General features: G+C 35.4%; 1 protein-coding gene across 1 annotated transcript in view; it reads right to left on the bottom strand.

Annotated features, from left to right (window-relative positions):
- C14H18orf54 (chromosome 14 C18orf54 homolog) overlaps window positions 1-13,665 on the bottom strand; it is a 28,761-nt gene that overhangs the window by 14,869 nt on the left and 227 nt on the right. Inside the window, exons 2-6 of the mRNA XM_014781428.2 lie at window positions 13,018-13,113; window positions 10,777-11,106; window positions 8,615-9,397; window positions 8,133-8,283; window positions 5,332-5,434 (exon numbers count right to left, since the gene is read on the bottom strand). Coding sequence (XP_014636914.1) covers window positions 5,332-5,434; window positions 8,133-8,283; window positions 8,615-9,397; window positions 10,777-11,059 — 1,320 coding nt within the window. The 5' untranslated portion in view covers window positions 11,060-11,106; window positions 13,018-13,113. The remainder of the gene's footprint in view (window positions 1-5,331; window positions 5,435-8,132; window positions 8,284-8,614; window positions 9,398-10,776; window positions 11,107-13,017; window positions 13,114-13,665) is intronic.

Below are 13,665 nucleotides of genomic sequence, written 5' to 3'. Positions count from 1 at the left end.
CTTTCAAATGAGTTTCTGTGTCCTGATAACTATCCACAAAGTGGCAAACAGTCCTCTTAAGATGTCTGTAATTTAACATATTTCAGCATGGACAGTATAGGTACTATTTAAATTTCAAGTCTAGAGGAAGTTGTTGACTTCTAGCATAAGAATATTAGAAGTGGGCTCTTACTGGTGAAGAGATTCAAAGTTAAGCATAATGGCAAAAAAGATTTTAAAGACATTCTCCACATTTATGAACAGGGTATAAGAAACAGAGTGTAGCAATGTAAAATTGTGAAGCTGCTACGGAAATCAGTATGCCAATTCCTCAAAAAATTAAGCGTAGAATTACCACTTGATCCTGCAATTCCCCTTCTGGTTATATACCTAAAAGAAGTGAAAGCAAAGACTCAAACAGATATCATGCACCCATGTTCACAGCAGCATTGTTCACAATAGCCAAAAGGTGGAAGCAACCCAAGTGTCCACCAACAGATGAATGGAGAAATAAAACATGGTACATACATACAATGGAATATTATTTAGTCTAAGAAGGAAAGAAATTTTGACACATGATACAACATGGATGAATTTTGAAGACATTATGCTAAGTGAAATAAGCCAGTCACAAAAGGACAAATATTGTATAATTCCTTGTATAAGAAGCTATGAATTGAATTGCGTCTCCCGCAAAATTCACATTGAAGCTCTAAGCTTGAACGCAGCTATATTTGGACATAAGGAATTAAGGTTAAATAAGGTCATAAGGGTGGGGCCCTGATAACATAGGTCAGTATCCTTATAAGAAGAGACACTGAGAGCTCCGAGGAAAGGCCATATGAGGACACAGCAACAAGGCAGCTGTTTGCAACCCAGGAAAAGAGCATTCACCAGGAACAGAATCAGCTAGCACCTTGATCTTAGACTCCCCAGCCACCAAAACTGTGAGAAATAAATTTCTGTTGTTTAAGCCACCCAGCATATGGTACTTTGCTACAGCAGCTTGAGAAGAAGACTAAGATATATAAGGTTCCTAGAGTAGTGAGATCCATAGAGACAGAAAGTAGAATGGTGTTGGCCACAGGTTGGGGGAGGGGGAACAGGGAGGTGAGTTAGTGCTTAATGGGCACAGAGTTTCAGTTCAGGAAGATGAAAAAGTTCTAGAAATGGATAGTGGTTATGGTTCAACAGCAACGTAAAAGTACTTATTGCACAGAACTGTACAATTAAAAATGGTTAAAATGGTCAATTTTATGTTATTTTACCAAAATTTAAAAGAAAAGAAAAAGAAACGGGTGTAAGCATCCAGTCAGGCTTATATCCCTGCACTCTTGGACACAGCACCTGAGGCATTATCCTTAAGTGATCTGCATCCAGTCATTGGTTAGAAGAATTTCTGGTTGCCTGATGCCAACCATAAGGGTTACAAAAGGCTGCCTCTGGAATTTGCTGTCTGCCTTGAAGTGAACTTTTCATGCTAAGTAGTGGCCAGAGTACCAAAAAAGAAAACTACAAAATAGATTACATGAACTGTTTTGTGCCATTCACTAATGAATGTTAAATAAATGTTGGTATGTGTGATAGAATATATCCTAAGACTTATTTAAACCTGGTAGTGAATGTCTCTGAGTATATCTTTTCGTATAGCTCTGATTCTTAGAAGTATAGTAATGTTTCACATATTCAAAAAACAAACAAACAAAAAAAAACAAAAAACAAACCAACAAACCAAACAGAATTTGGGAAGAACCCAATATCTACAACAAAATATGAACCACCTAACAGTACTGCAAATGAACAACACGACCACGCTGAAAAGGGTTGGGAAGAAAATAATTAACCAATGTAACTTTGGAAAACAGTATTTTGACTGTTTTGGGATACTGTAGGCCTAAAGACAAAAATAACTGTACACAAATAATGTAATCTAGTTAGTAAATTTGTTTCTTACAGGGGTACGGGTTAGCAATTCTGAAACTATGTATATGCTAAGACTGAAAAAATAAGTAAAGCTATTACAGATAATAAAGGTCAGGATTCTCACAGGTGGAGAAAAAGTTACAAGAAGTAGAAAAGGCCAAAACGAACCCTGTGGTACTGGACTGGAATCAGAGGTATCAGTATGAACTCATAATTTGATACATATGGATAAAATATACATATACAGATAAAGAAATATAGATATGCATGTGTGGGTTAATAAACACACGTTTCCTAAGTCTGCCTGCTGAGAAAGTCTAGAATGAATAACAACTCAGTAGCAATAAGCACACCTGGTACCTAGTCTTAGTTTCTAAACACCATTTCCCCATAAAAAGAACCACAGCTCCTCAGAGCAGTGCTCAAAAAAGGATGGGGACATGTCAAAAGGACACAACAGCCAACCTAAAGGAACTCCTTATGGGCTAAACTGGAACAATTTGTGCAAAAAAACAAATAATATTGTATTATTAACTTAGAATAAAATAAATATCTATGAGTCTCTACTGATATAAAAATTTAATAAACAAATAAATGGGAGAGAAGGAACAACTCTTCATTACACAGGAATTTCAATTAATAATGTAGAAGAAAAGACAATATCTACCAATGGATACTAAAATTAGTGGATAAATGTTTGAGACTATTTGTATAGTCTCCAGAACTGTGAGAAATAAAAGTTGGTTGTTTAAGCCACCCTGCCTCAGACTATTTGCATAGTCTCAAAGTATCTCCCCTAAGATATTTATTAGTTACAAGGGGAAACAGTAATTTTACTAAAGAGAAAACAAGTACACACCATGTGTTCAAGGTTAATATCACAAGCATTAACATATCATTATAATTTTATATATTATTATTATTATTGTAGTAACATATTGCTGGGACTGAATGTGTCCCCCTAAAATTCATATGTTGAAGCCAAATCCCAATGTAATGGTATTGGAGGAGGGGCTTTTGTGAGGTAATTAGGTCATGAGGATGGAGCCCTCACGAATGGGATTACTGCCTTTATAAGAAGAAAGATTCCTTCCTCTCTGCTCTCTGTCATGTGAAGATACAAGAAGATGGCCATCTGCAAACTAGAAGCAGGTCCTCACCCAACACCTTGATCTTGGACTTCTCAGCCTCCAGAACTGCGAGAAATAAACGTTTGTTGTTTAAGCCACCCGTTCTCTGACATATTTATTACAGGAGCCTGAACTAAGACTCATATCAATATATCAATGATATCAATATATCATGAACCCTCTGATATGATGCACCGAGAAGGGCAGAACATCATTTCTGTTGCATTCTTGCCAAAAATGTATAACCTCATTCTAATCATGAGATAACTTCAGACAAACCCAAATTGAGGAACTATTTACAAAATAACCACCAAACAATACTGTTCAAAAGTGTTAAGGTCCTGACAGACAAGGAAAGATTGAGGAACTGTCACGGACTGAAACAGATTAAGGAGACATGACAACTAAATGCAATGTTGGATCCTGAGTTGGATCCTGGAACAGGACATTGGTAGAAAAACTGGTGAAATTAGAAAAAGTCTATAGTTTAGTTAACAATATTGTGCCTGTTAATTTCCTGTTTGTGATCATTATAATATGGTAATGTGAAATGTTAACATTAGGGAAGCTGGAAGAAGGGTGACAGGAACTTTCCCTATTATTTTTGTAACTTTCTATACATCTAAAATTATTTTTTAAAAAAACCACTGGTGGTGAGGTTGTATGTGTATGGGCAGGGGAAAAGGGACCAGTTCGTTAGTACTTATCACACATCCATCTCTAACTTAAAAAAATCTTCTGCAAATTTTTTCCTCTACCAGTTCTACTTAGCTAAGTAAATAGCACCACCCAATCCTTTAGCTGCTTGGCTCAAACATCTTGTATTCATTTAAATCTTCTCTATCTGCATCCTACCAGGTCTACCTTCAAGACACATTCCAAGTCTAACCATTTGTGATCACCCCTAATATACCCACCTGAATCCAAGCCTCTGCAATCCCCACCCTGAAAGATTGCAAAAGCCTCCTAACTCAGTTCCCTGCTCCTTCTCTAGCTCCTCTTAAGTTGATGCTTCATATGGCTTCCATTTTAAATTCTAAAATGTAGATCTGATAATTTTATTCCTCCACTCAAAACCCTCCAGTGACTTCTCATCACACTTATATAAAACGTAAAATCTTCATTCCATAGCCTACAAGCACCCACACGACCTGGTTCTTGGTTACCTCTCCATCTTATCTCTTACCATTCTTTCCCTTTATCATTCTGATTGAGCTACATAGCTACATATTCCTTGAACATGTCAAACACATTTCTGCCTTGAGATTTCTGCACCTATTATTACCTTCATGTGTAAATTTATTTCCCCGTAAGTACGTGGCTTATCCACTCATTTTAGGTTTCTGCTCAAATATCATCTCATTAGAGTGGCCATTCTTGACTACTATCTAAAATTGTACCCTCATTTCTCTATCTCAATTAATTTTTCTTCATAACATTTACATTACTCCCTTATATATTATATATTATATTTTTGTTTAGTTTGTCTCTCCAACTAGAATAAAAAATCCTAGAGGCAAGGATTTCCTCTCACTTATTCACTACTAGGAATACAGTTCCTAGAAAAGTGCTTGGTACTCAACTACTTGTCAAATAAATATTTGATAAATAACCTTCACTTACCCAGCATCTGCTATAGTATCTTATATAGAGCTCTAAGGTCAGACATATTCTGACAGCTTCTACTTTCTCTAGTAAACTTCACTCAAGGAAAAGACATTTTATTAAGATTTAGCTAATTTTTGTTTTGAGTGTTCAACTTCTTAAATCTTCCAAATGTTAAGATCCCAAAAGTATTATTTCAATATTTAACAGCCATGGCTCATATTCTTAAATCAAATTATATATCATTTCTTATGTGCATATATATACATTTATATTTTATTTTGGGGTTACTTGCAAGATGCACATATGCTTATTTTGTAAAATTTAATAATATTTTTCCTATTTTAAATTATAGATATTTATAACTGTATCTTAGAAATACAACTCCCAATAATCAACCACCCCACGGGAAAATATAACATACTCTATAATGGTCTGTTTTACATGTTTTCCAGAAGAAAACACTGTGATGACAATTTAGGCTCTCTATAGAGTTCAATCCCAGGTCCCTCTACTTTAGACTACTAAAATAAAATTATCAATAATTCTAGGAGTGATGGTTTTATGGATGTATGTTGGGGAAGAGGAGATTTGGGTCCTTTTTTCTTTTATATCATCTAAATGACTTAGAAATTAATATCTATATATTAGTCATAAATATTCTAATAAGTTAAAAAGATTTAACTTCACCCACCTGATTATCATTATTTAAAAAGTCTTCAAGGAACCCTTTAGCACACTTTGCCCTTGAAGTTTGTTCAGGACTATCATCAGAGTTAACAGGAACAGGGGATTTGCTAAATAGGATTTAAGGAAAAAAAATATCAATTAAGTTCCCAATTTATAAAAATTAGACAGTATATAATTGAATGGTTTTCATTTAGATACAAATGGTCACCAAGAAATAATCATTATGGATATGATTCATACTGACATTGCTCAGTAATTCCCTCATCTTCTCCCTAAACTGATACCAGAATCTAACCCCTCCCTATCTCCTTGTTTCTCCTTTAAAGCTTTAAGGAAAAACCATCAAGAAACTGAAGACATTAGTCTTCAACTAAACGACAAATCAGCCTTCAACTATAGCCTATGCTCCAAAAGCTCATTTGTTTGAAATAAGCAGTACCTTTTTTCACTAAACATTGTTAGTTACCCAATGATAATACACAAAACCCCCACAAACTTATACGAGTTTCTACTGGAATGGCAGGCACATGCTCTTCCACATGCCAGGAACAGAAGAGACTTCCCCTCCAGAACTGGCATTAACATGGAAGACAGATTACAGTGGGAAAACGACCAATTTTGAAATTAAAATTCCTGAGTTCAAACCCCAATCTTACTCACGTGGGACCTTATGTAACTTATTTATCTGAACTTCAGTTTCTACATTTCTAGTCCCACTTATCTCACAGAAGCATTGCATAAATTAACTCTACACATCTGGTACATTTAATAGATGCTCAATAAATATTAGTTTCTTTCTTGATGTTCAAAGGGTGGTAGAAGAAAGGGCATGAATTTTCCCAAAACCAAATTCTCTTAGTCATAGAAAATAAACTCATTCTATCTCTCCCTCATTTATGTTTCAAGATAAGATGTGTTTTAACTCAAGTACTTGGCTATCTAGGAATCTTTTTGTAACATTTACATTTCACAAGACTGATTTTTTTCTTAATAATTAGCAGCACTTCATTATTGACTCATTTGAATTGTAAATTACTATGAGCTCTTTCTTGCTCCTAAGTAGTCTTTTCTCCCATTCTTTACCAAAGGAGTTTGTACATCCATCCACTATGATCAAAGAGCATTTACCTGATTATTGAAGATGGGTGCTGAGTACATAGGGATTCATTATACTATTCTTCTACTTTTGTATTTGTCTGAAATTTTCCATTATGGAAAGTTAAACAAACAAAAAAAGCAATTATCTGGTTGTGGTTGTGTTCTATCTTTCAGTATACTACTTTGAGTACTTCCTAGTCAATTTTGGTTTTGAAGACAGACTGATAATAATTTATCTATGTCACACTGAGGTCAGGTCTACTCCTTCTTCTCACAAAATCATTAATTTTATGTACAAACATATCCATCACAATATGAATTCAATCTTCTAAAAATCAACTACTGTATGCAAGGTATTGGGCCAAACCATTGATAATACTAATTATACAAGTCAAAAGTTATGTTAACTAATTACAAAATACATTAAATGCTTCAAAAATTTTACTCCTAATTTAAACATCGCTGATATTATTTGCTCACCCATTTTGGTTTCAATTGAAAGCAAAGTATTGCAACTATGGTCTTTACAAATACAGACCAAATGATAAGAAGATAAATTAGGAAATGAAGAGAAGTTTAAGAATTAAGCGAGCTAATTATTAATCCAAATTTTTTTTTAAAAAGATACTATTGAACAAATAATTGAGAAATGAAGCTAAACAGAGAAAAAACATATTCTGGATAATCATCACCACTATTACAATTTACAAGAGAGCTCGTCATAAATCAGAAACTGTCCTAAGTACCTTATGTTTATTCTAATCAATTGAATCCTCACAACAACCCCAAAGTAAATATTATTTCTCCCTCTCTAACGTGTAGAGAAGTTAAGTAACCTGAAAAGGCCTCAGCAAGGAAGTGACAGACTCATAATTCCAAACCAGAATTATAGTCAGTGTCCACACTCAAAAAAAAAAAAAAGATGTTCAACTGGGAAGTAACCAAAAAAGGATCCAGGAATTAACAAACTCCATCTATAACAGAATGAAAGTTTAGTCAACTGAAGTTAATAAATTATCAAAGCCTAAGGCAAGATATACAGTTATCAAGAATGCATTTCTGATGAGTCCAGATGTCATAATATCACTAAGAATAAAAGCTTTCCTATCGAAGCTCCACACTCACATTCACAGGTATCTAGGTAAACACTTTTTAAATTATTCTGAGAAACTATGTCATAGAAAGGTTAATCACACAAACGAAAACAATCTTAGAAACTGCAAAAATTTATACAATAGACTACACAAGAAAATGCATCATCATTTAAGGAAAATAAGGACTAAAAGAGAAAGTAAAATGTAAATAAAAAGAAATGGATGACTCTAACATATCGAGAGAATATAGAGGGGGAAAAGCTTAAAGCAAAAAAAGTAACAAGAATTTCACAGCACTCTCCCATCTGCAAAATAGTTACTTTTGGTTCTAATTCCTCATATTAAACATATATCAGTATTTCATAGTGCAACAAAACAAACATGTGACACAGACAAGTTATATAATCTGCCTCCAATCTTATGAAACATTACACCACCTTGTGGTAACAAATGAAAAATGCAATTTAAAGCAAGCAACACTGAAAGCTATGTTCTATAGAATTACCTTGTTATTACCATTGTTAATTATCATTGTTATTTAAAAAATAAATCAGATGTTCACATGACATTTTTCATTTGGAAAACTAAAGTTTTTCCATTGTAACTTACTTACAAAGTAACAGGAATATTTTCCCATGATCTTTCTGCTTCAAGTTTATCTAATGAACAAGGACTGTCATCCTTTTTCATAGACTTCGGTAATTCTTCTGCACAATGCTCTAGATTTCTCTTGGCCTTCAAGATAAGCAATTCAATTTTGTCACCTAATTTAAAAGATTACATTAATTTTTTAAGGAAAAAAATAAATGAAAAGTACAGCGAAATCTCACAAAGGCAACAAGAACTCAGAAAATTTGGAATATACACATATCTATAATAGCAAATTATGTTAAAATGTGACACTTCAAACAGAAAAAAAAGGGGAGAAAAGACATTTTCTAGTCACAAAGTGATACATAAATGAAGACCATAACAGTTCAAAAAAGATACATCACCTGATCATTACATCAAGAATACAACATAAAACCTCCTAGATATAAGGTCAAGTTTACAGCACTTTCTTTGGTTCTTAAAAACAAAACAAAACAAAATTACCGCTGAATGGCTTTTTGGATTGTCCTGGGAGAAGTGGATTCGCACACTGACATTGTTCAAAATCACATTTATATTCATTAACTAATCCTTTATCATCACTCAAAGACTCTGAAGTGTTTGAGGGTTCAAACGAATATTCAAAACAATCTAATTTATTCATAAGCCGAGAAGTTCTTTGGGCCTGGTAACTATGTCTAGTGGAACGTTGATCTTCTTCAAATTTTTTATAAATCTTTTGACTATTTGTATCAGGTAGCAAGTCTTGATTGTGGAGCCAGACTGGGTATTTGAAATCAGGTATACTAGTTATCCCTGAAACATTAAGGTCAGATTTCTGGCTAGTGAGCCATCTTGGGTAATTCTTTTGCAGATTGTGTTCTGAATTGTCCTTGAAAGACGATTTCTTGAAAAAAGATAAAGATGGTTCAGAAACGCATTTATTAGTCTTATTCACAAACTTTGGGTTTTTTAGCCTACCACATCGCTTTCCATTTATATTTGTGTATACAATAGGAGTAGCTAAGTTATCCTTGTCCATGGGAGTGGTGGGTTCTTGAAAATTCTGCTTCCTTTCAGTGTCCAATGAACTCAGTCTCCGAATGCATTTCTTGTTTTTCTTGCTAATTCGGTGACCTGGTCCAACATAGGTGAAAGAAAATGATCCATCTGCTGGAAGTTTTAATAGATCATCAGTAGTTAGGCTAATGGAGTCTATGTCATTAATAGTCTGTCTTCTATAGGATAAGGACAAGGAGCTTTTTTTGTGATCGAGATTTTCAAAAGCTGAAAAACAAAGCATAGTTCCGTTTATCTTTCTAAATCATATAAAAATACTTCATAATATTCAACAGTAACTGAAAATTAAGGATTTAAGAATTTAAGAATCATTTTTGCCATTTTATATTTACTAAAGCTTTGATTAAACGTATAAAAAGTATACGTTGCTGAAACAGGATGTGCTTTTTTTCCTAACATATTTTCAATTTGTTTTAACAAATTTCTACACTTTTCTCTCCAATCTCCTAAATTTTCCCGTGTTCTTTAATTTACAGTTTCTTCAGCTTTTTTCATCAAAACATACCCGATGCACTCACATTAATATTGATCACTCAAGACTGGCTGCAACATTGGAATAAAAATATGCTATTAAACCAGGTGGAAAAATAATTTGCTTTCTTGCCTACTAACCGTGCAATAGCACTAACACACAGGAAACAGCTGTTCTAATTCTCCTCTTCTGGAATATATTGCCCACATCCTTCTAAGAGTTGAATGCAAACTTTTTCCATACTAGGGCCATTCTATAAATGCTTAGTAAAATGTTAACTGGGTTATCAACAGATACATTTTCCACAATTGTCTTCATAGAAGACTTATCAAGAAAAAACTCTTAACATCTTGTATTATTGTCCCATAGAATACAGACCAGAAAGATTAACATAGTCCTATCTCATCAAGTTGATCAAGTATAAACTCAGAAAGGCTGAGATTTGCTTATAGTCATTAAGCTAGTTAATGAAAGCTAGAACCACCAAGTTAATGCTCTTTCCATTAGGTTATAATAAAATGGCGTAAGCGGCCGGCCCCGTGGCTTGGCGGTTGGGTGTGCATGCTCCGCTACTGGCGGCCCAGGTTCGGATCCCGGGCGCACACCGACACGCCGCTTCTCCGGCCATGCTGAGGCCGCGTCCCACATGCAGCAACTAGGAGGATGTGCAACTATGACATACAACTATCTACTGGGGCTTTGGGGGAAAAAAAAAAAAAAGGAGGAGGATTGGCGGTGGACGTTGGCTCGGAGCCGATCTTCCTCAGCAAGGAGAGGAGGACTAGCATGGATGTTGGCTCAGGGCTGATCTTCCTCACACACACACACACACACAAAAAAAAAATAATAAAATAAAATGGCGTAAGGGTTTCAGATCAGCCAACTGCTATTATTAGTTACGGTCATCAGCTTCCTCTCCAAAGTCAAAAGAGGATCTTAGCTGAAAATTCCTGAAAACTGGAGAATTACAGAACCATTTAAGAAAAATATCCAGATCTCAACATAATAAAAGTTGTTTTTACTCCAAAAGAACAAAAAAGAGCACCTAGTTTTCCAAAGCTACAACACATCTCTCAAATGCTTTAAATCACTGGACAAAAAGAAAAAAGCATACCATTGTCTGGTTTATAAGTATAGCTGGAGAATTCTGGCATATTAGCAGAACATTTACCAATGTTAATCTTTCCAGTGCTTGCACCAGGATACATTTGGCTTAGATCAAAATCATCAATATAGGCCTGTAGAGCCTGAGATGCAGAATTGTACAGTTTATCCTTATACTGAAAAGAGCCAACAGAGTTAGAGGAATTACTACTACTCAGGCTGCAGCTTGCTAACAGAGAAGATACTGAAGATTCCCGAGAACCAAGTCTGTGTTTTGTATTTGATTTTGCCATGGCTTCCTCAAAATGGGTTATTTTCTATTCATTTCTCTTAAAAACAACTGTAATACAAAAACAAAAGGTTAAAGATCCAATTAAAAGGAATAATAGCCATATGCAGAGAAATTACTAAATATGTAAACTTTTTATAATCTTTAAAGAATAAAATCCATTTTCTATAAATCCTCCTTTTTAGGCAGTATGCATTATAGATTTTCTATTTTTTTAGTTATTGTGAATTCTTTCATCATTGATTTAGAATTATGGAATTATGTACACAAAAATTATCTGAGAATATGTACAGAAAGTACCAAGGGAAGAATACTCATTTTTTTTTAAGTCCTAAAAACTACTGATTTACAGTGTTTTCTTATGGTGATATATTCTGTGACATCATAATACCTAACATTCCCTTATGCAGAATATTTTTCAATTCATAAGCCTATCATCATGCACTGTAGATAGCAGGTGCTTGATAAATTTTTTAAAGGCATCAAATGAGGTATTAAAAATAAGAAAAAACAACAGAAAATATGCATTTTCAATGTTGTAAATGCCAATACATAACATTAGCCAATCCCTTTCCCGCAAAAGATTTGAGAGAACAAAATAATTTACAGTTATTTCTCTATAAAGGAACTACAAGTCTTACTGTAAAATGAGCTAGCAAAATGCTCTTTTCCTAACATAATATTGTTAATAATCATTTTCTGACCTTCATTTTTAGTACTACTCTCACTATTTTCAATTCCTATGTTAAACAGACTCAGCCCACCTCTCTTAAAGGAGACTTAAATAATTTGGAAATTGACTTAATGTACTTTCTTACTGTTTTTCCATTATTAAAATTAAGAGAATTGCTGTCTACCTTAATACAGCAAAAACAGGATCTATATTTGAAAACCTAAAAAATAACAGAATGAACAGGCACTACTTCAGGACATGATATGACATTCTTTTTAAAATTAAATTAATGGATTTTATGCACGAAAAATGAAAGATTGGGCCAGCCCTGGTTGCCTAGTGGTTAAGTTCCATGTGCTCTGCTTCAGCGGCATGGGTTTGGTTCCCAGGCACCGACCTACACTACTCGTCTGTCAGTGGGTCTGTCAGTGGCCATGCTGTGGCGGCTGCCCACATACAAAAAGACGAGACCTGGCAACGGATGTTAGCTCAGGATGAGTCTTCCTCAGCAAGAAGAAAAAAAAAATCCTAACAATTAAAAAAAAATGAAAGATTAATGTCTAGGACTTAACACATGCTATGCTGTTGTAAAGTTAATGTTTAATTTTTGGCTATAATTTTGGGAATGTTTAAGTTATAACTTCTAACATAATCTTAATAACTGTCAAATTTGACTTTAAAATTGAAAGTCTCCCATCTAAAGAAGAAATGACAGAGGAAAACGTCATCCCATGGAGCAGGCAACTGCCTTTATAAGAGAGCTGACAGCAGTCAGTGGAAGCAGCAGCAGAACATAAGATAATAGTTACTTAGCCTCTTTGACTTCCCTGAATGCTGTGATAATGGTCTACCTCTAAAGAATGGTTAGACTAAGTAAGTTTTGCCCTTTCTTTACCCCTCTCCCTAAAGAGGTTTAAATTTTCTCAAGTACACATTGGTTGGATAATAAGCTTCTCCAAATGTTTTCTCCCTTATTCCAATACAGTACAGGTTAACGATTTTTACAAACCTTAAAAAAAAAAAAAAAACCTTAAAAGAGAAAGTTGTTGGATTATAGTTCTCAGTAAGCCGGCAATAACATTAACTGACAGGAGGCAAAAAGAAAATCCACAATTGAATTTTTATTGTGGAAAGTTTCCAAAAGTATACAAAATTAGAAAGAATAGTTTAAGAAACCCCTATGCACGCATCATCCGGCTTCAAACACTTACCAACATACCCAAACTTTTTATCCACCCACTTCCCACCTCCGCCACAGGATTTGGAGAAGCAAATCCCATTTATCTCACCATTTCCTCCGTAAACACTTCCGTTCGTATCTTCAAAAGGAAATCCATCATTGCGAAGAATAGAACGCTAACGGAACGGCCAGAAATTCCTACTACCTTTGATGCAAAAATAGAATGTTCAGTGTTAAATACCAATGGGAATAGCGCACAGGAAATTAACAACTCTTAGAAATAACAGCTCTGTGACACATGCTATGAAACTGAACATCTACTGATTCCGCAGCAAAAAGACAAGAATTCGTGAACCGGGAAAGCCACGACTGCTGGCGCCCTCCACCACAGCATCTTTTCTCCCGGCGCGCTGGGTCCAAACCTTCCGCCCTCGTCTAGAAACGCCCTCCTCTCGGGGTCCCAGCCTCCCAGGCCGTCATGGCCACGGGCAACTCAGAAACCATTTATCAGGCTGCGACAGTGGGCGCCGCCGTGAGCGAACGGAGTTTTTCTGGAGGTAACGGTCCCTAAACCCCCTCGCTGCCCGCCCCCTTCAACCGATGCCTCCCCTCCCCTGAGTCCCGCGTCAGGTCCCCTCCGTCCCGTTCCGCGGCCCTCTCCCGCCGGGGCACCCGCCCCCTGAAGTTGTCCTCTTTCCACAGGGACTCTCAACACGCGCCCTCTTTCCGGACATGTCTTCCCCCCCACCCCCGCCAC

Source organism: Ceratotherium simum, chromosome 14, assembly GCF_057802395.1.
Source record: "Ceratotherium simum simum isolate JZ-2026a chromosome 14, ASM5780239v1, whole genome shotgun sequence".
Taxonomy (NCBI): Eukaryota; Metazoa; Chordata; class Mammalia; order Perissodactyla; family Rhinocerotidae; genus Ceratotherium; species Ceratotherium simum.
Note: the sequence above shows the minus strand (reverse complement) of the source record. Positions and strands in the feature narration are given on the sequence as shown.